General features: G+C 41.9%; 1 protein-coding gene across 3 annotated transcripts in view; it reads right to left on the reverse strand.

The window, feature by feature from the left end:
• LOC139410210 (inositol polyphosphate-5-phosphatase A-like) overlaps nucleotides 1-26,891 on the reverse strand; it is a 283,385-nt gene that overhangs the window by 30,859 nt on the left and 225,635 nt on the right. For all 3 annotated transcript variants that reach the window (XM_071155695.1, XM_071155687.1, XM_071155678.1), the window contains 2 exons: nucleotides 4,378-4,473; nucleotides 3,774-3,848 (listed from right to left, as the gene is read on the reverse strand). In XM_071155695.1, the coding sequence (XP_071011796.1) occupies nucleotides 3,774-3,848; nucleotides 4,378-4,473 (171 nt within the window). The remainder of the gene's footprint in view (nucleotides 1-3,773; nucleotides 3,849-4,377; nucleotides 4,474-26,891) is intronic.

Raw genomic sequence — 26,891 nt, forward strand, 5'->3', positions numbered from 1 at the left:
AAATTGTGCCTAAACCTCATTGTGGCTAGCTTCACAACACATAACCCGGTGCGGTCGAGCCTAACTAGCCAGATAAAGCTAGCTGGCTGCTTATAATGTTAACTTTGGGCAACAGGGTTAAGTTGCTGACTATTTATTTTCATGAACTGATGGTCAATTTCAATAGGCGAACAACAAGTGGCAACCTAGATAATACTTATTCACAAGGATTCCTAAATCATTGTCTTTTTCACAAGGATTCCTAAATCATAAATCAATACTTTTTTGTACAGCTTTGACAGTGCTACTGTATCTTTTTTGACACACAAAGATCCAAACGACGTTCCATAGTATGTTGACTGCTCGATCCACACAGCAGATATTGTGGGCTAGTTTAAGAATGCTGTGTTGCAAGTATAGAGCAAAATGTTACGTGCCATCATTACGTCATGTACCTACCTACGTTATATACAGTTGAAGTCGGAAGTTTACATATGCTGGAGGAAACAGGTACAAAAGTATCTATATCCACAGTAAAACGAGTCCTATATCGACATAACTTGAAAGGCCGCACAGCAAGGAAGAAGCCACTGCTCCAAAACCGCCATAAAAAAGCCAGACTACAGTTTGCAACTGCACATGGGGGGGGGGACAAAGATCATACTTTATGGAGAAATGTCCTCTGGTCTGATGAAACTAAAATAGAACTGTTTGGCCATAATGACCATCGTTATGTTTGGAGGAAAAAGGGGAGGCTTGCAAGCCGAAGAACACTATCCCAAGCGTGAAGCACAGGGGTGGCAGCATCATGTTGTGGGGGTGCTTTGCTGCAGGAGGGACTGGTGCACGTCACAAAATAGATGGCATCATGAGGGAGGAACATTATGTGGATATATTGAAGCAACATTTCAAGAAATCAGTCAGGAAGTTAAAGCTTGGTCGGAAATGGGTCTTCCAAACGGACAATGACCACAAGCATACTTCCAAAGTTGTGGCAAAATGGCTTAAGGACAACAAAGTCAAGGTATAGGAGTGGCCTACACAACCCCTGACCTCAATCCTATAGAAAATGTGTGGGCAGAACTGAAGAAGTGTGTGCGAGCAAGGAGGCCTACAAACCTGACTCAGTTACACCAGCTCTGTCAGGAGTCATGGGCCAAAATTCACCGAACTTATTGTGAGAGGCTTGTGGAAGGCTACCCGAAACGTTTGACCCAAGTTAAACAATTTAAAAGCAATGCTACCAAATACTAATTGTGTGTATGTAAACTTCTAACCCACTGGGAATGCGATGAAAGAAATAAAAGCTGACATAAGTCATTCACTCTACTATTATTCTGACATTTCACATTCTTAAAATAAAGTGGTGATCCTAACTGACCTAAGACAGGGAATTTTTACTAGGATTAAATGTCAGGAATTGTGAAAACGAAGTTTAAATGTATTTGGCTAAGGTGTATGTAAACTTCCGACTTGAACAGTACACAGAAGTTGCTTACCAAGAAGACAGTGAATATTCAAAGTTACTGTTTTGACTTAAATCTGCTTGAAAATCTACGGCAAGACTTGAAAATTGATGTCTAGCTATGATTCCAAAAGTTTTGCTAGAGCTTGAAGAATTTTGAAAAATAATAATGGGCACATATTGCACAATCTAGGTGTGCAAAGCCTGAAGCTTACCCAAGAAGACTCAGCTGTAATCAATGCCAAAGGTGTTTCTAATATGCATTGACTCAGGGAGCTGAATACTTACGCAACGACTATATTTTAGTTTTTTCATTGTTATTAATAAAAAAAATATATATATATATTTTCCTATCACTTTGACAGAGTATTTCGTATAAACCGTTGACAAAAAAATGACAATTAAATCAATATTAATCCCACTTTGTAACACAATAAAATGTGAACAAATCCAAGGGGTCTGAATACTTTCGCAAGGCACTGTATATAATATATATGCTACATACATCATGATCAGACTGAGGAACTGATCAATACTAGCAAAAGCACAATAAGCTATTCAATGTAGCGAGGCATTCAGGTATAAGAGACAGCATAGAAGCCCATTCTCCCTGGCCTTCTGTGTTTATCTTCCTAGCTAAGGTCACATTTTATTTAGCATGCTGCTGTATTACCACTTAAGAGCACTGACAGGTAAAATATTGAAGAAGTTTAGCCTGGGAGGGGATGGATCTTTATTTATATATTTATTTACTTCATCTGGAAAACTTGCGGCTTGAGTAATGTTGCCAGCATGCAGGGAGCATGACAATGAGGAGCGGCCCTGACAGAAAAGTTCATCACTCCAAACAGGACCCCCCTCCCTTTAAACCCTCCTCCTTCCCAGCCGTCTGCCGACACCACACTGATAAAGTTACAATAAAGAGGCACTGAAACAAAATCAATGATGAAGAGGGGAGAGAGGAGTGCTACAGGATGGAAGATACGCTACTGGAGAGGAGGGGGGCATCCTGGTTCCCGGGAACATAGATCCGCCCCTGCCCACTCCCGCTCCCTCTACCTCCGCCGAGGAGCAAGACCCTGTGTCCCTTGACGCCACGACTCCCGGAAAAGGTAATCTTCCCAAATACTTATCAGGGCTCTCCATCGTCCCGGCCTGACAGCAGCGGGGATAATTAATTATACAATTTCGATGGGAATATCGACTAAACAAAACTATTAATCATAGCAAAAATCAATAGGCATGGACACATTCAATCATGTCCCGACCAATGATTACTCCTCTCAAAATATAATAATTATTTTTGAGAGGTGCCTCGAATTACATTTCTGTCAAGCCTAGTAGTTGATGAAGGACGCAATGGATTTATTTTTCCTCTGAGGAGGGGTGCAGGGGGAACATTTATCCTTTTGGAAAGGTAGTTTGTTTTATAAGGATCATAACACTGTGTGTTAAACTAGACTATGACCATCAGATTATCTCTGACGCCCCATTACGCCATTTATCTTGCCGAGCCCTGCAGGGGAGGGGGAGAGGAAAGTGGGGGCATCCTGGGGCACAAACACACACCACATAAACACACACATACCGACACAGAGACACAGACATACAGCCCCACATACACTCACAGTATGTACAGCATACACACAAACAGACAGACTACTTGAAGAGTCCTATGTTTCACATGGATTATTGGCTATTATAATGACATGGTCATGAGGAGTCCTGATGTGTGTTACATTGGCTAACATGTGTCCAATTGCCTGTTCTACAGTGTTACGTGTCCAATTGCACGAACACACACACATACACTCAGTGTATAGCTGTTTCTCAATAGGAGGTGTCAGGATGATAAGATTCAGTGGAAAATGGAAAACATTTCAAAGCATTTTTGCAACAGAAAAAGCAAATGTGTGAATTGGATCAGGTCAGGGTAGTCCCTCGTTTATTCAATTAGTTTTCTTCTATTTGGTACCCAATAAATATTTTCCTAGATTGAAATCAGTGTTTAGGCGAGGCAGGAAAGCGCGTGGGCATCCTTCAGACCATCTGCACTGCTCACTTCTGTCACAATGACACCCACTGTGTGGCCTAACCCCCCCCCCTCAAAAAAACCTAAAAACGAAAAAGTTCCGCATCAGTGACTTTCACTTACTTGTTTCACAGTGAATTTTGGCCTCTGTCTAAAGACGACAACATGTAGTAAACGTTGCACATTCCTGACACATTGAATGTCCCAACTCCCAACTGAATGTCTTAAAGCACCTCAATAAAAAATGTTTTTATTGAATAAACCTTCCAAAGTTATAAAACAAAATTAATGTCTTACCAGGGCCCCATTGTTTTCCCGGAAAACGTCCTGGTTGATATAATTAAAAAGCTTCTTTTCAAGTTGAAGTACAACCTAAAAGGGGCAGAAGAGGGTAGGAGAATAGTGGACTGATTAATAGCGACCCTCCTCTGAACCAGCACTTTATAATTAGAGCTTTAATTCATTTAATGAAGGGTCATGTGCTGTGGTGTTGGGAGCAGCATTCATTCTGTCTGAAGTGTTGAATACTATTATTCCACCTGTTCACTTATGCCGGATTCTCACTATAGGGCCAAACCGAGCAAAGGCCTTGTTATGCATACACCATTGTTGCTGGAAAGGACAATGTGAAATGAAAATATCTTCAACCGGGTCAGGTCGGGTTAGGGTCAGCTCTATAGCGTGTATCAGGCATTAGGATGGCCTGTAGATTCATTGGGAAAGTTTGTGTGAAAGAGTAATTTCTTTCTTTATAAAAGGCACATTACAAATAAGCTATTCCGTGTTCAGGTGAGGTGATGTACATTAGTAATTCTGATAAAACGTGAAACATGTCAGGTATTGTGTGTGTACACAGTGCATTTACATCTTGTTATGAACCAACATCAATGCTGTAGCATACCTTGCGATCGTTCTCTGATTCTCTGAATATTAGCTTCTCGACTTCATTGGTGTCACCTACTCTGACCGTCTGCATGGTGGCAGTGGAACACAGACTCTGTAGAAGGAAGGGGGGGGGGGGTTAGAGCCAGTATTCCATACATCTCATAGGATGGGACAGTATATCATAAAGTGGACAAAACAAATGTAACCATGTATCATATGGTGTCAAAGGGTAAAACACAGGATCTCTCTCTGCGTGTGTGTGTACAGAGTGCTATACCGTATCATTACTAATGGCCATTCCACAGTCCACACACAGAACACATACACACCACTATGCATTAGAAGGATTTTTGAAGAACCCCCCCCCCCAAAAAAAATCCCCATCTTACTGTCCCCCTCTTTATTCTGTGCTATGTCTTGACCCTATGGACCGTGTGCATGGTTAAATTCCCCTTTGTGGACTCCTTTAACAATTAGTTAAACATTCAACCATCTGTGTTTGAAGACAGTTGAATGAGGTAATCCTTCAACCAGTGGTTCCCATACCACACTGCAGGGACAGCGGTCTGATTGAAATTCAAAGCACAGATTAGTTAATCAGGTCAAGCCAATATAACGGGCAGAAAAAGGGCCTTTAGACGGAAATGTCACAAATCAGTCCTGCTTGCCCAAAATGGCACACCAGATTAGAACAAACACCCAGCAGTAAGTGAAAGTGGAACAACCCTCCCCAGTTCCCCCCTAAAGCTGGTTTCTAAAGCCCTAACAAATCGCTCCATCTTTCACTCATTTAGGCCCTCCAAATGCAGGGTCAATATGGTCCCCTGCCATCCAAATGCTAATGCGCTTAAGTGTGCTTAAGCAGCTTTGTGCACTGAATAGGCCAAAGAAGGAGCTGGAGAAGGGCAAGGCATATATACTTTCCCTGTCAAAAAGTCATTGTAGCCACACCAGCAAGAGATAATCCGAAACATTTAATTTTTCATCCACTTCTACGATTATTACGAAAAACGCAAAATTGGCGACTTTTGACGTTCTTTAACGTTTAAGTGGGGTTTTTTTAGAACGACTTCACAACTTATCGAAATTGAGCAAATCAGAAAACAGAACACAGCCACGAGGACAGTTGAACAAGATAAAAAAAATAGAACATGTTAATAAGTTATCTTATTCAAATGAGCCTTTCAAGTTAGTGAATTGGTAGCAGCGTTGGGCCCTCTTGTTCTTCCCAACCGAAGCCCTTCTGTCAGCTTTGCAAATCCAAAACCCAGCCAAGCAGAAATCCCTGGCCACTTCAGAGCCAGCAGCACTGCCAGAAACCCACACAGCTTATTGGACAAAAAACCCCCAGATATTTCAAGAACTGAAATGGCCTCTCCATTCATGTTCAAATGATTTCTGTAATCCAGGAAGCGTTGGCCTCGACCAAGAAATCTGTTATTTGTGCACAAGGATCAATGTTGCTTCACTATACCTGAATATGTCCCCGTCACAAGTCAAAAGCATACCTGCGCAAGCAAGCACACAGTTGTTTATGTTAATTTCTTCTAAGAGCCTAGAGGCTCATTGGTCCACAATGATGTAGCTTTTCTGTGTCACACCCATTGCCAACTGTTTCTGACTCTGAACTGAAAGCTCAACAAGAAAAAACGACAATGACACAGTGTCGTGTATTGTGAGGAAATTATTTCAATTGGTCTACATTTCAGTGAAACTATACAATTTCAGGGAAAACCAGTCAATCTGAGAGTAATAATTTTTGAGAGTCAACTCAGTTTTTCAGAATAGCGTGCCTACTTTACAAATCTGGGTCCTCTACACACCCAGCAGTATGGTGGTGGTCTGTCCTCACAGTTGTTCAGGTTAAGCAGTTCAGTGGCCAGGCCTGACATGTGATTGATTCATTCATTCATGTGTTCATTGACTAAGACTGATCAGTGTGTCATGGGAGTCAGAGGCGGCTGATTGCACGCCATTGATCACAGTGCGTTCCTGTCGTCCGGGGATGCCTCCGTGAAAAACAACCTCCCCCTCCTCGTCCCTCTAAAACTCCATCACCACATCCCTTGTATAATTCAGCCCGGCCCACCATCCCACCAGCCCGTCGGCCCATGCAGGGACCTTCGTCATGAGATACCCCCTTAACCTAACAAAGAGGCAGGGTAAATGAGAACCCCATGCCACTGCTTAAGTCTTCTAGATCCGTGCAGGACGGGACTGCCAAGAGAGCCCAGGTGCTTTCTCAGACATAAGAGGAAATTATTATTATTTTTTAATCCTTGAGTGAAAAAACAAGGACAGATGTTGACCAAGAATTAACCCAAGCTCACCACCGCTAACTGTGGATCATGCATCTGCTATAGAGGCACCCTGGGTAATGTGACCGCTTGGGTAGGGGGCATGGGAGGCAAGAGGAAGCGGGCTCCTGAACAGAGCTTTCTCTTTAGGTAGGGCCAGTGGCCGGGCTGATCAAAGTGCCTGGGTCTTTAAACACACATCTAAACACGCTCTTATTGACCCCCACCAAATGATATTAACATAACACATTACATCTAAACACGCTCTTATTGACCCCCCCAAATGATATTAACATAACATATTACATCTAAACACGCTCTTATTGACCCCCACCAAATGATATTAACATAACACATTACATCTAAACACGCTCTTATTGACCCCCCCAAATGATATTAACATAACATATTACATCTAAACACGCTCTTATTGACCCCCACCAAATGATATTAACATAACACATTACATCTAAACACGCTCTTATTGACCCCCCCCCAAATGATATTAACATAACACATTACATCTAAACATGCTCTCATTGACCCCCACCAAATGATATTAACATAACACATTACATCTAAACACGCTCTTATTGACCCCCACCAAATGATATTAACATAACACATTACATCTAAACATGCTCTCATTGACCCCCCAAATGATATTAACATAACACATTACATCTAAACATGCTCTCATTGACCCCCCAAATGATATTAACATAACACATTACATCTAAACATGCTCTCATTGACCCCCCAAATGATATTAACATAACACATTACATCTAAACATGCTCTCATTGACCCCCCAAATGATATTAACATAACACATTACATCTAAACATGCTCTCATTGACCCCCCAAATGATATTAACATAACACATTACATCTAAACACGCTCTTATTGACCCCCCCCAAATGATATTAACATAACACATTACATCTAAACACGCTCTTATTGACCCCCCCCAAATGATATTAACATAACACATTACATCTAAACATGCTCTCATTGACCCCCCAAATGATATTAACATAACACATTACATCTAAACATGCTCTCATTGACCCCCCAAATGATATTAACATAACACATTACATCTAAACATGCTCTCATTGACCCCCCCCAAATGATATTAACATAACACATTACATCTAAACATGCTCTCATTGACCCCCCAAATGATATTAACATAACACATTTGAGTTGAACAATTGGCTTTTCATTTGGTACATGAGGATAAGAGGGAGAAGAAGAAGAAAAAACAAGACAGCTGTCAGGAATGAGAAGTTTGGAAGGAAAACAAATATGTAGAGTTGTCCAGAGGGATGTCTTCCCTGCTTCGGGAACGCCAATAGTCTCTCTAACAGCCCATACAAAGAGAAGCCCCGGCCCGGCAAAAGCTTTGCATTGTGGGTCTCGGGTCAACACAGGAGACGGGGGGGCCTGTTTGTCGAGGAGTTAGAGGAGAGGTTGCCCCTGTGCATCTTGGGGGATGGCGCTTGCTTTGCGCTTCAAATGGAATAATCTCATTGGTTTGGGAGAGGCTACACGGATACGCCTGGTGCCTAAATTGATGACGTATGTCGTGCAGCTGAGAGTTGAGTGGAGACAAACGGATTCGGTTCAGTCAGCCGTCCTGATGGGCCCTTTCCAGGTAGCTAGTTTATGCTTGCGGCTAGAAACTTCAGCGAGAATTTGAAACTTGTCTGCCGAAGTTGGGACTTGGGAGAGTATAAGGCTGCTATCCTACTCAAAATAAAATAAAGTAGGATGGAACAAATTGGCCCCGTTTTCACTACCAGCGGCGACATGCGATATAGCTGCCCGGTGGGAAGCAGCTCAAGTCGGCAAGCACCTCGATACAACACCGATGCACTGGTCATTCCTTCCCGGCTTCTCATTATGTTAGCTAATTGGCATGTCACGGTGACATCCAGATGGTAACCAATACTACAAGTTAATTCTCCCTCGCCCATCAAAATGTCACTTTATTTTACAAGTTTTAACTAGAGCCATGCTGTGGTTGTTGCCAGCTAGCCAGCATAAACCAGCTAGCTGGGAAGGGCTCAACAGGACGACTGACTGAACCGAATCCATTAGTCTCTACAAGACTCTCAGCTGCACAACCTACGTCATCAATTTGGGCGCCAGGTGTGTCCGTATAGCCTTTCCCCATCAGTGTCCGAGAAGGAAACGGGCGGTGAAAAGACCTCTCTACTCCAGCTGCTCTCTTTAGAGACAAGGTTAAAGCAATCTGTCCCACTTCAAAGCACCGACTGCCTTTTCCCTTCTGCTACTGATCCAGCCACGCAAACAGATGGAGAAGCTTGGCTGAGCCCAACGCAAACACAACACTGACACAACCAACAAAACCATGACACAACCCCCATTCATTCAACCTGGCCACAAGCCAACCGGCACACCAATCTCACACCTAAGAAAACCAACTGTACTCAAAACCAGTATCCCCTCTTGCCCTGATATAACTTCCTTTCAGCACATCCCATACAAAGCGTACACATACATAACACATTTCTGTGCCTGCGATATGGCAGTGTTCCCCAAACCGCAATCGACTAACCACAGCAAATCCACAGATCTATTGCAGTACTAGCACACCTGATTCAATTGGTCAACTAATCACCATGCCCTTCATTGAATTGTATCTGAGGTTATAAATTTCCTCTCCACCAGGCCCCAGTCCATGGCTTGTAAGGTTCCAGGGGTCCATGGGTGTGGCAGTGTGCCAGGTGACTGACCTGGCATGGCAATGGGGCAGCGGTGGCTTCATGTGATTTACACCACAGAACCTGGGCAGGGGCTCCGCTTACATCACTCAACCTAGCCACTGGGTGATTCCCATCTAGAGTTGCAAAGATACCGGTAATTTACTTTTGGTAAAGTAATTTAGGTAATTAACAGAAAAAATCTAGAGCAATCTATCGTAACTTTGGTAATTTACACTTCAGTAATTCAAAAAAAAGTATTCACATTGCATAAGTATCTATTTATTATATTTGTGTCCATATTGTCCCATGGTTCAATAGCCATATGGTTCAATAGCCATATGGTTCAATAGCCATATGGTTCAATAGCCATATGGTTCAATAGCCATATGGTTCAATAGCCATATGGTTCAATAGCCATATGGTTCAATAGCCATATGGTTCAATAGCCTAATTAATGAAAAAAGCATCTAATCAACAATGGCATTATTTTCAATTAATTCCGCAACTCTTCCAAATAACTACTTTTTCATAACTTACACCAGTTTGACGCCAAAACATTGACAACAAATATATAAACATATTCAAATAAATATGTTTGTAAAAAAAAAATATATATATATAAAAGGATATTTCATGCTGAAACCCTCATATTAAACACCAATGGTATTCACTAAGTTGATGGTTTATATTTAGCATAATGTTTTACAGCTTTGTCATTTTATGTTTTAAATCATCTTATTTAATTATTACATATATTTTACATGTGATAAGGCCACATAGAGGGCCAGACATTATTTCAGAAACCTGTGATAATCTGAAGGACCCAAAAGTGCCACTAAATGTCTTGGGATATATTACAGAAAATCCTTGAAAGAACTTCAACGGTTTCCAGTAATACAGCTTCCCTTTGCAACCCTAATCCCATCAAATAATTTCACATGCCTATTGTTCACTCTCCCGTCACCGACATTCCACCCCCAAAATAACCCATTTGAGTGTGTTTAGAGCTTCGGCGATTAAATCTCTATTTTTGACGAGGGAGACGGGACAGGGAGTTGGAGTATGACCCCTGGGCCGCCGTTACTTAAAGAGATCACTCTCCATTACGCCAAGGGGGGACAGGGCAGGGCTGGCCTTTGTGTCACCGGGGGCGGTGGCATTGTCATGGCGTGCCATTATTTTCTCACCGCTGCGCGAGGGGACTTGCCAACCCGCTCGAGTGGTGCCAACGGCTGGCAGGTTTAGCTTAGCGCTCTCCTCCTCTCTTCTCTCCTCCTCCCCTCATCAGTCTGCCCTGCATGCGTGATTGAGACATCTTCCCAAACGGTGATGCGCTCGGATCCAAAGTGGGCAAAAACAAATATACCCTCTCCTCCCCACTCGCCACCTACTACCCAGGGAGCCTCTAAATCAGGGCTGACCCCCACCCCACCACTCCACCTGACCTGTCTGGAGTTCAACCAGAGAGCTCCACACTCTCTCCCTCCGGGTTGCTCATTAATCCCACTAAAACATAGTGGATTCACCAATGCCATGGATTGGATGAAGAACTAGGAGGGGGGAGGGGGGGGGGGGGTAGTCACAGATCTTTTTCAGTATTCATAAAGCGTCTCAGTAGGAGTAGAAGGATCAGGAGGATCAGTTTTGCCTTTTAGACCATAATGACTAAGATAACATGGACAGGACAGGGGGACTTGATCAGAGATCAGCACTCCTTCCCTGAGACTCTTTATTATGAGTCCTGACTGTGACTTTAACCTGCTACCCTCCCTGTCACCCTATTTCTGACCCAGACTCACACCAGGTTAGAGGTGAGTCAGGACCATGCATCAACGTCTTTCTGGTCGGACGAATGGTCGACCCTTCTCACTGCCTTGCCTTAACATCCCCCACCACAGTCACTGATACCCACATACACAGACACACACAACCACTTGCATGGCTTCCCATGAGCGCCAGAGTGTGAGAGCTGAAGTTCTGTGATAGCAGATCACACTGGAGGGGGGGGTCTCCCAGTGTGAAACGCCCCATCTCAAATGAGGCGAGGTAAAAGGGGCGCGCGAGGTAACGATAATGTGCACTATTTATCTTATGCATTATAACATCTGGGAAACTTATCTAAAACAATAGGTGGCATTGGGAGGGGTGCCATTATTGCCCCTGTGCTAACTTCAGGGCCCTGTCGAATGCATTTGTCCTTTCTGAAGCATAATGGACAGGCCACAAATCATTCAGGACAACATGATGCTGGGGTGGGGGTGAATGTGTGTGTGTGCGCATGAGTGTGTTTTGCCCCCTGGTATATAACTTCTCTGCTCGCCCATTCTCCAGGGCCCTGCAGGACAAATTGCCCTGCATGGTTGTTTTTAAGAGGCAATGCAGAGCATAGAGAAAGGGACAGGGCTGAAACACAGGGAACAGACCCATAAAAATTCATCACTTTGACCCCGCCGACCTCACCCTGCTGGGGGTTCCAGAGTAGACACACCCAGCTGAGCTGGGAGCATGCACACAGGCAGTTGCCCCCCCCCCCATCACACACAAATAGCTAAATATCCAACTTTACCAAACTTTCACACATACACATACATACATGTTAAGGCAAAGAAACAGACAAAAGCTCCTAATCACACACACATTTTACCAACACAATGTCCGAAGAAAGACTCCTCAACAGGAAAAGGCCACCAGATGCTTCATTGTGTGTGTGTATGAAGTAGTGGCAGTGAAGGAGGTTCGGCACTCCTCAGCGTATTAGGCAAAGTAAGAGGGGTCATTGTCTCAGGCCAGGCTCCTGCCACATTACTGCCACCTGTACAAAGAGAGCCTAATGAAAGATTTAATCTGAAAACCCTGGCCAGCCCACCTCCTCTCTGACACTAAGTCAGCAGTTTGAAACCAATCCCGGCAGATGTCCACAAGACTGTTTAACGCACATAAGTTACTCTCCTACAGACAAACGCTTCAACAGCTGGCCTTCCTTACTGGGATAGTGCTTCATTTGAATGTTGCTGAATGCAAGTTTTGGTTCCAAACAGACCATAAACAGCAGAGTGGACATCAACGTTTGTGCAATGAATACTTTTTAACATCTCAGAAGAAAAACTATCTTCCCAATGATTAACCCTGTGGTACAACGTAAAAACCCTACACAACGATGCAGCTTTGTGGCCATTACAGATCCTATACACTTACTAAGCATTATTGGGAGTTGTACTTACTCACATACAGTGTCTGTCTTCAGAAAGTGTTCATACCCCTTGACTTATTCCACATTTTGTTCTGTTATAGCCTGAATTTAAAATGGATACAATACCCGATAATGACAAAGTGAAAACATGTTTTAGAAATGTTTGCAAACGAATTGAACATTTAATACAGAAATAACTAATTAACATAAGTATTTACACCCCTGAGTCAATACATGTTAGAAACACCTTTGACGGTGATTACAGCTGTGAGTCCTCTGGGTACGTCTCCAAGAGCTTTGCACACCTAGACTGTACAATATTTACACATTCTTTTTTTTAATTCTTCAAGCTCCGTCAAGTTAGTTGTTGATCATTACTAGACAGCCATTTTCAAGTCTTTCCATAGATCTTCAAGAAAGCCTCTCAGGAATTGGTCTGTGGCGGTCATAACATTTTGTCAGATGGTAATTGTCATGCAAATAACTGCCGGTCTCATGATAATTGACTGTTAATCAAGATAAACACATTTAGCATCTCCTGGCTTTCATGCATAGCCTACAAGCCACTGATGCAGACTTTTGGAACATCTACATATTAAAAAGTCTAATGAAACCATGTAATATAGCCTACACCTTCGCAATAAATCCATTATTTATTTTAGACAGGTCTGAAGAAGCATGATATGAAGAAAATGCTATTATGTTCTTCTGAAATAGACTACATACTCTGAGTTGTCCTTATGTTAGGTCCTGATCTGGCTATGCCATATGGCTGTGGGCTACACTAGTTCATTTAGCAGACAACATTTGCTTGGAATTCCGTGGCATTATTTTATAGTTTGAAGAATACAATTGGACATGAATAAAATACACTGGATATTTTCTCCAAACGATTTGAGTTGAGCAGTTAAAAGAAACAGGTACAACTACAGTATGTGCTTAATTATTTATACAATTTTAGTTGTGATACAAACATTAGGCTATATGTTTAGCTGTTTTATGCATTCTAAGGCTGCATGAAAGGGCATGAGCTCTGCTCTGTTTCTTTTGCAGGCTGCACACACTTCAGTCTCTCACAATTTGACCAGCACTTGATAATATTCTCACCCATCATACTACTCTTAATTGAATCTGGTCTTTACATATAGCCTACTAATACAGTGCATGTGTGTGTGGATTTAAAAAAATATTTTTAAGATCATATTTTTTTTTCACAATGAATGAAAGATCAAATGTAAAGACATTGTCCCCCCCCCCCTCCAGAATGCCCCCAAACACATAAAAAAAGGGAAAGTCATTGAGTTACATGTTAGAAAACCAAAAAGTATACACCAATGTTACTTCAACACAAGAAAGCATGTAATAGCCTAACAATTGCAGGTGATTAGGTGTTCTTATAGACCTATATAGCAGTAATCTCAAGGGGTCTGGGCCAAGAGTCGTTCTGCCCCTGAATAAGGCAGTTAACCCACTGTTCCTAGGCCGTCATTGAAAATAAGAATTTGTTCCTAACTGACTTGCCTAGTTAAATAAAGGTAAAAAAAGAAGAAGAAGAAAAAAAGAGTACTAATCTGGAGGAAGTGTTTGGAGCTGTTCAAAATAGGATATAGTCGGGTCCCAGGGGGAATAAAATGAGTTGGTTGACCCTTGAATAGTATACTTCATTTTTTTCCTAGTTTTCGGGAAGAGCATCAGATCTTTGCACCAACGAGAGGCTAAGGGAGGATTGATAGATTTCCAATCCTATAAAATCCTTCTGCGGGCTAACAGAGATGCAAAGGCAATGGCATCTAGCGGTCTATTGGTCAGAGAAGGATTGTTGTTTGGCACCACAAAAACAGCCATTTCTGCACTAGGCTGCAACTTTATATCAAATGCTTCAGAAAGGGTTTTAAATATAGTGGACCAATAATCTGCCAGATGGGGACAGGACCAGAACATGTGGGTCAAGGAGCTTTTAGACTTGTCACATGTACCATCAATATTTGAGTAGAATTTGGACAATTTGGCCTTAATGAAATGGATACGGTTAAGTACCTTAAACTGTATAAGGCTGAGCCGGGCACAAGAGGAGCTTCCATTTACCCTAAGTAAGGCACCATTCATCAGTGATCTCTCCACCAAGATCCTTTCCCTACTCAGATCGGATTCTACTGAGTGACGGGTTATCAAGGGACATGATTATCTAAATAATATGGGATACGAGTCCCTTTAGTTGAAAAGGTGTTTTCAAAAGATCACCCCAGACCCGATTCGCTTGATAGAATTGGAAAGGTGGGGCTTTAAGTGTGAATAAACTGGTGGATTTGGAAATATCTAAATAAACTTGAAAGTGGTAGGTCAAATTTGATAGTGAGGTCTTTTGAAATGTTCAAAGGTGCCATCAATATAACATTAAACTTAGCAATGCCATTCCTCTGCCACAGCCTGGAAGCTGAATCCAGTTTGCCTGGAAGGACGAGGCGATTGTTACATATAGGACCTCGAATAGTTAAATCACAGAATTTAAAATGCTGATGGAATCGAGTCCAAATTTGAAGAGTATTGACAACAATTGGATGTAAAGCGTGAAGCTGACAGAGGGAGATGAGCAGTGACTAAGGCTGACAAAGAGGAAGAGAAACAGGAGTTGGCTTCTGTTTGACAGCAGTCTGTTTCTGGTGTGCGAAGCCAGTAAACAATCTTTTGTATATTCGCTGCCCAGTAATAATACATACAGTTAGAAAGGGCTAGTCCTCCGTGGGTTCTCTCTGGAGGAATGCTTTAGGTATTCCTGGACTCCCACTGCCCCATAAAAAAAAATATTTAAGCTTATGCACTAAAGTGAAAAAAATAAAAAATAAAAGAGGGAGACATTGGAACAAATACAGAAATCTGGGTAATACACTCATCTTGATACAATTCACTTTAACCAGCTAAAGTCAAATGGAGAATACGCCATCTCTGAAAGTCCAATTTCAATTTGCTAATCAGAGGAATAAAGTTCCCATCATGGAGGGAAGACAAGGTACGGGTGATATTGATCCCTACATATTTAAAGCCAGACTAGGACATATGAAATGGAATAGTATCCCGTGGGATTTGTGATGCTAATTCATTAAATGGGAAAATATTCACCTTGAGAGATTCAATTTATAACATGAAAACACACCAAACCTACACAGTAGGTCCACTACCTCAGGGTCACATGCTTCAGGGTCTGAGATATATAAAAGCAAGTCATGTGGATACAAGGAAACTTTGTGTTCCAGTACCCATCTGTAGATACCATGTATTGAGCGTGTGACCATTAGCATAATAGAAAGGGGATCTATCGCCAGGGCAAATGACAGAGGGAACATTGGAAAATCCCTGGCGTGTGGCCCTTGATAATAGGAAATACTGTGAATGAAGTTTGTTTGTAAGTACTGATGCCTTGGGTGATAAGTACAACAGTTGAACCCAGGAAATGAAGTCTGCACCAAATCCACATTTTCCCAGTAAAAGAGAATAAATATTCCCTTTCTACCCTGTCGAATCTAAAGAGATAATCTACTTCAGGCACGTCCGAAGATGCAGAAGAGTGTATGACATTAAGCAGATGTTGAATGTTAGATAAGGAGTGGCAACCCTTAATAAACCATGTCTGATCCGTTGATATGATGTCTGTCATAGAGGATTGAATTAGAGGCAAGCAATTTCGCTAATATTTTTTACATCTGCATTTAAACGTGAGATCGGTCCGTATGAGCCACACTCCGATGCATCTTTGATGAGTTTGAAAAGAAAGTGTGATCGACGCCTGTCAGGGTTTGGGGTAAAACAGGGTTTGAATGGACCAAGACTGGGTGGATCACACAATTCAAGTCACCTCCAAAAACGAAATGGTGTGAGTTTAGGAGGCAAAGAATTACGCTTGTTAATAACATCATCCCAATTGGGAGCGTAAACATTTATAAGCAAAACAGAAGTGCGAAAGAGAGAACTGGATACCATAACAAAAGGCGTGTGGAATTATTTTTGATTAAGAATAGTCCACACACACAATAAAAAATAAAAATCCATAGCATGCACTCAAACAGCGAATGGAGGTTACATGTGGTTACATTTGTAATATGTAAGCATATTGGCATGACCATAAGGCTAGGGGAAGTCAAAATTACTACTCATGTCTATACAGAAATACATCAAACAATTCAAAATTAGGCTACTATAGCATGATTTGGCCACAGAGGTTCATTAGCTTCTTTAAAAAAATAAGTTGTGTATTGTTTTAAATTGCATTGCCTACAGTCGGAAGGAAAGGCACCGCACAATTTAGGAAGATTATTGTTGAGTTGCGACTGTCTGTAAAAAGTAGAGAGGCCCGAGCCAGGGATATCGCAAAGTTTCAAAATACAATCGCGGGAAACATAGTTTGGAAAGCAAATGGTTATTGCTCTAAAGAGAAGACAATTGTGATGGAAATGTTTATGTTTGTACTTTTCTAATAACCAATTTGTGTGTTCTGTTTGTGCTTTTCTAATAACCAATTTCCATGTTCATGCAAGTGACTGATTGAAATCCTCACTTTAGTATCTGCAATTTGGCAGTATGCCCAAGCCCTTGTTTTGAGATCGATCTCTCAGTTTCAAGGTCTCAGCTTAGAGAGAAGAAGCCTTGAGAGCTATTGGTCTGTCACATGCATGACCCGGTATTGGTCTGTCACATGCATGACCCAGTATTGGTCAGTCACATTAAAACATCTTTGGGTTAGGGGGCAGTATTTTCACGTCCGGATGAAAAGCGCACCCAAAGTAAACTGCCTGTTACTCAGGCCCAGAAGCTAGGGTATGCATATGCATGGTAGTATTGGATAGAAAACACTCTAAAGTTTCTAAAAAACTGTTAAAGTAATGTCTGTGAGTATAACAGAACTGATTTGGCAGGCGAAACTCCGAGCATAATCCATCCAGGGAAATGTATTTTTGAGGTCATTGTTTTCCAATGCTTTCTATGGGAAACCTGATTTATTAGGGCCCAGATTGCAGTTCCTATGGCTTCCACTAGATGTCAACAGTCTTTAGAAATTGTTTGATGTTCTTTCTTTCCTGTTCTTTCTATGTGGCACTCAGGTGGACTCTAGTCTTTTGGTGCACGTGAACAGAAGCTCGCTCCTCGTTGTTTTTCTTCGGTATTGGAAACAGTTTATTCCATCTTAAATTTGATCAATTATTTACATTTTAGGGTACCTGAGGTTGGATTAGAAACGTTGTTTGAAATGTTTGGACCAAGTTTACAGGTAACTTAAAAGATACTTTGTAGTCATGTTGGGCGAGTTGGAACCGGTGTATTTCTGAATAAAACGCGCCAAATAAATGGACATTTTGGGGATATAAAGAAGGAATTTATCGAACAAAACGATGATTCATTGTGTCACTGAGACATTTGAAATTACAAAAATATGAAGATCTTCAAAGGTAAGGCATTTATTATATCGCTATTTCTTACTTTCGTGTTGCACCTGCCCGGTTAAAATTGGTTTTCATGTTTTTGTATGCGGGTCGCTGTCCTCAGATAATCGCATGGTGTGCTTTCGCCGTAAAGCCTTTTTGAAATCTGACACAGAGGCTGGATTAACAAGAAGTTAAGCTTTATTTTGATGTATTACCCTTGTATTTTCGTGAATGTTGAATATTTATATTTCTGTAGTTTGAATTTGGCGCTCTGCAATTTCACCGGATGTTGTCAAATCTATCCCGTTAACGGGATTTGATCCGTAAGAAGTTAATGAAGCAAACGTTAATGATAAATTAATCACTGAAAACGCTAAATCATGCAAATTGTCTGTATATAAGTGAACAGGTCTGCCCCGGTAGACCATGGAGTTGGAGCCTCTCCACCGCGCTGATAATAAACAGTGATTCATTTAAGATTGACTTTGAGTGTCCCTGTGTAAGAATTTCCACAACACAATGAAAAGACTAATCTGTCTTTTAGTTATCAAAATGTTCAACTTAATTGACTGAACAGTAGCCTATCTTATTGGCACCAGAGGAGCGCATCGGCAATATCCCCAGTGAGTGCGCACTGCACATATTCACCATGTATCATTGAGTCAGTGCTACTTAAAAGTTTGTTTTTGGACAATAATTTCCTCTTCCAGTGTAGATGGACTTCATATTCTATACTGAACAAAAATGTAAACGCAAAATGTAAAGTGTTGGTCCCATGCTTCATGAGCTGAAATAAAAGATCTCTGAAATGTTCCATACACACAAAAAGCGTATTTCTCTCCAATTTTGTGCACAAATTTGTTTACATCACTGTTAGTGAGCATTTCTCTTTTACCAAGATAATCAATCCACCGGAACGGTGTGGCATATCAAGAAGCTGATCAAACAGGATGACCATTACACAGGTGCACCTTGTGCAGGGGACACTAAAAGGCCAATGAAATGTGCACTTTTGTCACAGAACACAATGCCACAGATGTCCAAAGTGTTGAGGGAGCGTGCAATTGGCATGCTGACTGAAGGAATGTCCACCAGAGCTGTTGTCAGATCATTTTATGTTAATTTCTCTACCATAAGCCACCTCCAACGTTGTTTTAGAAAATTTGGCAGTACGTCCAACTGGCCTCACAATCGCAGACAATGTGTAACAACTCCAGCCCAGGACCTCCACATCCGTCTTCTTCACCTGAGGGATCATCGGCGACCAGCCACCCGGACAGCTGATGAAACTGAGGAGTCTTTCTGTCTGTAATAAATCTCTTTTGTGGGGAAAAATTCATTCTGATTGGCTGGACATGGCTCCCCAGTGGCAGCGCCCCTGCCATCTGAAATCCATAGATTAGGGCCTAATTTATTTATTTCAATTGACTGATTTCATTATATGACCTGTAATTCAATAAAATTGTTGAAATTGTTGCATTTATATTTTTGTTCAGTATAGATAACGTGGGAAATTAGTTTTGATTTAGAATGGACCATTATCATGCACCTGTTGGAACATATGTCATCCATATGCACTTATAGAGTGAACGGATTACTCTTTTCCTGCTGTTCATGTTCATGCCAGCCAGGTAGGCTACTCCTGTTGTAAAGGAAAGTAAAAAATAATAATATAGTCCATAGCCTATAGAAAGCTGATGGGATCCTCTTTTTAAGAGAGGCCATCAAAACTCTGTTTTCATACAACTGCATAGCCTATAGAAATGTTGCTGAACATGAGCTCATGGGCTCTCGTGAAGTGTTTGATTTGATTTTTCGATTGCATTTGCATTGATGTGAGAGTGACTAGAGGGACAATAGAGCCCTGAGTACGGAGCCATTAGTGAATGGCAGTTAGCAAGTTTGGTATGCTACTAATGACCATCAGTAACATCCGAATGCAGTTTTGGAGAAGCCTAGTTACCGTGACTAAATGGTTGAATACTTATTGACTCAATATATTTCAGCTTTTCATTCATTCGTAAAAAAAAAATATAAGAACATAATTCCACTTTGACATTATGGGGTATTGTGTGTAGGCCAGTAACACAAAATCTCAATTTAATCTATTTTAAATTTAACATAACAAAATGTGTACAAAGTCGAGACGGGTGAATACTTTCAGAAGGCACTTCATAATTAAATATAAAACGTAATTGTTATAAAGAAAAACTATGTTCGCTCATTCCACACTAGCTAGTGAGCAATTGATGGGAGCCTAGATGGTGAGGCTGTGTGTGGAGGGGGTGTTGTTGTTGGAGGGTCATATTGAGAACATTGGAGAGGTGATCAGCAATTACTGGTGCTCCAGTAAGAGAGCAGAGGCTCTTCATAGAGTTAATTACCGTGCTGATCAATATAGATGATGGCTGAACAATTAATGAAGCTCTAATCCTCCTCTTCCCTCTGGAGGGGGAGACCTGGGCTGTGTTCAGTAGGCACCAAATGGAATGAAAACGGATTGAAATGGGAAAAGACTAGATGAATTTGTCCAATAATAAACACTCATTTTAGTTTTCCGCAGCAGAGGGAGCACCCCCCTAGCCACATCGACGGGACAGTAGGGCAGAAGGTGGAAAGTTAAGTTCCTCGGCGTACACATCATGGACAAAAAAACTGGCCCAACCACACAGACAGTGTGGTGAAGAAGGCGCAACAGCGCCTCTTCAACCTCAGTTGGCTGAAGAAATTTGGCTTGTCACCAAAAATACTCACAAACTTTTACAGATGCACAATCGAGAGCATCCTGTTGGGCTGTATCACCGCCTGGTACGACAACTGCTCCGCCCACAACCACAAGGCTCTCCAGAGGGTAGTGAGGTCTGCACAACGAATCACCGGGGGCAAACAACCTGCCCTTCAGGACACCTACACCACCCGATATCGCAGGAAGGCCAAACAGATCATCAAGGACAACAACCAAACGAGCCACTGCCTGTTCACCGCGCTACCATCCAGAAGGCGAGGTCAGTACAGGTGCATCAAATCTGTGACAGACTCTCTATCTCAAGGCCATCAAACTAAAAAACAGCCATCACTATCATTGAGTGGCTGCTGCCAACATACTAACTCAAATCTCTAGCCACTTCAATAATAAAAAATTGGATGTAATAAATGTATCACTAGTCACTTTAAACAATGCCACATTACATAATGTTTACATACCCTACATTACTCATCTCATATGTATATACTGTACTCTACACCATCTACTGCATCTTCCTATACCGTTCGGCCATTGCTCATCCATATATTTATATATACATATTCTTATGAATTCCTTTATACACACAAGTGTAAGGTAGTTGTTGAGAAATTGCTAGATTACTTGTTAGATATTACTGCATGGTCGGAATTAGAAGCACAAACATTTTGCTACACTCGCAATAACATCTGCTAACCATGTGTATGTGACCAATAAAATTTGATTTAATTTGTGTAGTAAGCTGTTAGTAGCCCATGTGCAATCACCGTAATAATTTGCTCCCTTTCCCCCTGATAACTTAGCCTACTGTTCTGACTTGGTGGTGCACATTTACTCTGTAGCCTTTTTTTTTTAGAGAAATGTCATCATTGTATATTGCTTATGCCCCCTTTATTTATCATACGGTTCTGTACTGGGAGAATACTATAAGAACAGCCCATGTTATGAATTCTATCGCTGTACATTTCAAAAGTGTCGAACAAAAGTTATATTGACTTGTGTCCGTCCGAGCTCGCTCATAAACGTCTTAATCAGCTCATCGTTCCCTTAGGCCATAGTTTGCACATCTCAATTGTCAGTAGAAACCACATTTGTTTAAGCAAGTCAGCCATATTAGCTATGCATTTTAAAAAAGGCAGTAAAATGAGGCTGAATGAACTATTTCGCTGCCGGACAAGGCTCCGCTCAGAACCAGGTGTAGGAGTGGTAAGGTTTTGGGGCTGCTGTTGGGACTCTGCTGTTGGGACAGCTATGTGCAGGCCCTAACAGTTTGTGGGCACCGTTTGTCACCGTTATAGTGGAATGAATGTATTGTTTAGTGTTGTGTTGTGGCTTTGCCGGCATGACTTACATGCTAAAATAGCCACTGGAAAGGAATATAAGAGATCGACATCTTTTATAAACTAGTCAACGACTTCGCATTGGCTGGCTATGTGAAACACACAAAATAAAATAAATGAATGTGTCAGAAAACAATAATTAGGTTAATGGAGTTCGACTCATCGTTACTACTTACATTACATGGGACGTGCAAATTCACAAACATCATGCTCTCTCTCCCTCTTCAGTATAAAGACATTAGACTGCAACCAGACATCTTATTATAATGAGGAGATGCTCATGTCTCAGCCCTAACAATGGGAGTTGTTCTCCCAGAGGCGGGAAGGTAGGCGACAAGCTTAGGCCTAAAATAAGCCCATAGAAAAGTATTGGACTTATTTTTGACCCATTTTAGCGAGAGTGAAACCTCTCACTTCGCCCCTTCCTCTCTGCTGCGTTTCCATGTCATAGCTCGCTTTGTGACTGACAGGCGCCTATCCTATCAATAGTTCGGTAGAAGATGCATATTGTATTCTAGCGGTAGAGGGCTCGACGGACTAGCAAATTTGAACTTTTCAATTAAAAGTAGCCTGGTTAATATAATGCTGAAAATGTAGCCAGCTGAAAATGAATGTACAGTAGAACCGGTTTATTAGCTGACAGCCAGCACTAATGGAAAACTTTTAAAATGTCTTCCATTGCATGTCATAATGAACACTACTGATGGAGCTTCTGTTGCCTCAGGATGAAGGATGAGACAAACAAACAAACACATTAAATGCCCATAAGAATGGCCCAGAGACTTTCCTGACCAGGAAGTCCTTATTATTAGGCTATAAGTAAACCTTAATATAGGATTATAACTAGGGCCCAGGGTTTGTCCAAGTAGGTACTAAGTCATATGGGCAGGAAAGTAAATGGGACCTGCCCAACAGTAAAGGAACTTGAGAGCTTATATTTTTTTTAAGGGACAATTTTTAAGTTGCATAATATTGGGTGTTTTTCTCAGGCAGGCTGGTGGCCTTCTATCTGTACAGTGTTGAAGAGGACCCCGGCACAATGCCTCCCCGGAGACAAAGAACAATGATTCATTTGGAAGCTAGCGCCACCCTTAAATTTGTTTGCGCCATTTCATCTAAATGATGTGTCTTCTCCGGCAGGGCAAGAGGGGAGCCCTGTGGTGTAATTTAGCCCAGAGAAGGGGGAAAGAAGAGGGGGAAAAAAATGTATACAGAGCAGCCCTGCCTCCTCACAACGCGCTAGGCAACCATCTTGTGGGTGGGCTTTGTGATACATTTTACAAATTTTTCATGCCCATCCCTCTAGATGTGACCCCACTCGGGGTCCCTTTATGCCTCTGACAGCTCTGCGCAAGAAAACATGCTGCTTCTCTGATAGCATGAAATCGGGGAACAAAGACCCCCGGGTAGAGGAGAAGGGGGCCGCCGAGCCGCGCTGTGCTCCGGGCCCGCCTGGATCTGGACACAAACAGATGTTAGGACAGCCCAGTGCCCCTCAGCCCCTGAAAGGAAAGCCTTGTAGGAAAATGGGCCTGAAATGCATTGTTTTGGGCATCAAGGCCTCTTAACACTACTTTGACGAAACAAACTAGGTCCAGGAGCGATTCAAAGATTCAAATCTCTCTTCAAGAGATGTCTCCCTCACGACCTTTGCTCTGTTAGCCAAATTGAAAATGAAATTGAAAAATGTACACACATTTGTGAATCAAGTTTGCAACACTATGTGCAGTATAGTTAAGATGAGAAACTGCTGTATAGTTTGAATTGCTATCCTTATTTTCCTTTATACCATGTTAGAATGGCCAAAAGTATGTGGACAACGGCTCATCAAACATCTCATTATAAAATCATGGGCATTAATATGGAGTTGGTCCCACCTTCGCTGCTATAACAGCCTCCACTCTTCTGGGAAGGCTTCCCACTAGATTTTGGAACATTGCTGCAGGGACTTGCTTCCATTTAGCCACAAGAGAATTAGTGAGGTCGGGCACTGATGTTGGGTGATGAGGCCTGACTCGCAGTCGGCGTTCCAATTCATCCCAAAGGTGTTCGATGGAGTACTGGTCAGGGCTCTGTACAGGCCAGTCAAGTTATCAAGTACAGTTGGCACTATGCATTTAGGCAGGTAGGAGATGGGAGAACCTTCCAGAAGGACAACCATCTGTGCAGCACTCCACCAATCAGGCCTTTATGGTAGTGACTCTTCAGTAAAAGGCACTTGACAGCCTGCTTGAGAGTTTGCCACAAGGCACCTAAAGACTCTCGGACCATGAGAAACAAGATTGAACTCTTTGACCTGAATGCCAAGCATCATATCTGGAGTAAACCTGGCACCATCCCTACGATGAAGCATGGTGGTGGCAGCATCATGCTGTGGGGATGTTTTTCAGCGGCAGGGACTGTGAGACTAGTCAGGATCGAGGCAAAGATGATCGGAAGCAAAGTACAGTTAGATCCTTGATGAAAACTTACTCCAGAGCACACAGGACCTCAGACTGGGGTGAAGGTTCACCTTCCAACAGGACAACAACCCTAAGCACACAGCCAAGACAACAAAGGAGTGGCTTCAGGACAAGTCTCTGAATGTCCTTGTGTGGCCCAGCCAGAGCCCGGACTTGAACCCGGACTTGATCGAACATCTCTGGAGAGACCTGAAAATAGCTGTGCAGCAACGCTCCCCATCTAATCTGACAGAGCTTGAGAGGAACTGCAGAGAAGAATGGGAGAAACTCCAAAAGTACAGATGTGCCAAGCTTGTAGTGTCATACTCAAGAAGACTTGATGCTGTAATCACTGCCAAAGGTGCTTCAACAAAGTACTGAGTAAAGGGTCTGAATATTTATGTAAATGTGAAATAAGTTTATTATTTTAATAGATCAGCAAACATTTCTAAAAAACTGTTTAGTCTTTGTCATTATGGGGTATTGTGTGTAGATTGATTAGTGGGAAAAAAATGAATTGTATTTAGAATAAGGCTGTAACATAACAAAATGTGGAAAAAGTAAAGAGGTCTGAATGCTTTCCAAAGGCACTGTATATAGTGTATTTACGGTATGCTAATAAGATGCACTCGCACATGAAGCAGAAATGTGGCTTTGTTCACACCATCTTTGGATGTGGTATGTCCAGAGTTGCAAATCTGATGTTGAAGAGAGATCTCACTAGACTTGTTTTACTAACGTAAATGGGACATAAGACAAAACGATGAATCCCTCCTCAAAGAGCCTGGCCAATATGGCCGTCAAAGATAAATCACTGGGGAATTGTAGAAAGAGGCCCATGAATTCTCACTGTGCCACTTAATGGTGCCCTTTTAAATATGATGGGCTGTGAAAAGAGCAGAGCGACTTTTAATGTCACTGAGCAGAGTTGTTTAAAAGCCCTGGGTGCCAACGCTGGGTTTACAACTGTGTTACATAGAGATCCTCTGTGAGACCACCTTTGTATGACTGACAGTATGTACATTCTATCCGACCCCATGAATAAGATTTAAATCAGGAGATCTCTCCATCACCTTCCGATGGATATTGCATTCTTTACATTGTCAGTTCAAACGGCATTAACTTTTAATTGGAGATCTATTCTAGATGACGGTATGTAATTCATAAGTTTAGCTTCCGAGAAACTGCCCATAAAAGATTGATTTGCTTGTTATGAAATATAACTTTATACATTTTAACAAAGTTAACTCAAATTAAGGTTGACTTCTTTTGAGCTGGAACAGATGACTTGAAGCAATTTCATAGGGGGGACATAACATCATGTAAACTCAATCATAGGGTGGAGAAAATGGAAAGGGTTGTCCCTATCAACAGGCCACCATAGTGTGTGTGTGCGTGTGTGTATACAGGTGAAGTCGGAAGTTTACATACACCTTAGCCAAATACATTTAAACTCAGTTTTTCACTATTCCTGACATTTAATCCTAGTAAATATTCCCTGTTTTAGGACAGTTAGGAACACCACTTTATTTCAAGAATGTGAAATGTCAGATAAATCATTCTATTTCAGCTTTTATTTATTTCATCATATTCCCAGTGGGTCAGAAGTTTACATGGACTCAATTAGTATTTGGTAGCATTGCCTTTAAATTGTTGAACTTGGGTCAATCATTTCAGGTAGCCTTCCACAATAAGTTGGGTGAATTTTCACCCATTCCTCCTGACAGAGCTGGTGTAACTGAGTCAGGTTTGTAGGCCTCCTTGCTCGCACACACTTTTTCAGTTCTGCCCACACATTTTCTATAGGATTGAGGTCAGGGCTTTTTTGATGGACACTCAAATACTTTGACTTTGCTGGCCTTAAACAATTTTGCCACACTTTGGAAGTATGCTCGGGGTCATTGTCCATTTGGAAGACCCATTTGCGACCAAGCTTTAGCTTCCTGACTGATGTCTTGAGCGGTTGCTTCAATATATCGATATAATTTTCCTTCCTCATGTTTCCATCTATTTTCTGAAGTGCACCAGTCCCTCCTGCAACAAAGCACCCCCACAACATGATGCTGCCACACCCGTGCTTCACGGTTGGGATGGTGTTCTTCGGCTTGCAAGCATCCCCCTTTTTCCTCCAAACATAACGATGTTCATTATGGCCAAACAGTTCTATTTCTGTTTCATCAGACCAGAGGACATTTCTCCAAAAAGTACGATCTTTGTCCCCATGTGCAGTTGCAAACCTTAGTCTGGCTTTTTTATGGAGGTTTTGGAGCAGTGGCTTCTTCCTTGCTAAGTGGCCTTTCAGGTTATGTCGATATAAGACTTGTTTTACTGTGGATAGAGATACTTTTTCCTCCAGCATCTTCACAAGG

The sequence above is a fragment of the Oncorhynchus clarkii genome, chromosome 1 (assembly GCF_045791955.1).
Source record: "Oncorhynchus clarkii lewisi isolate Uvic-CL-2024 chromosome 1, UVic_Ocla_1.0, whole genome shotgun sequence".
Taxonomy (NCBI): domain Eukaryota; kingdom Metazoa; phylum Chordata; class Actinopteri; order Salmoniformes; family Salmonidae; genus Oncorhynchus; species Oncorhynchus clarkii.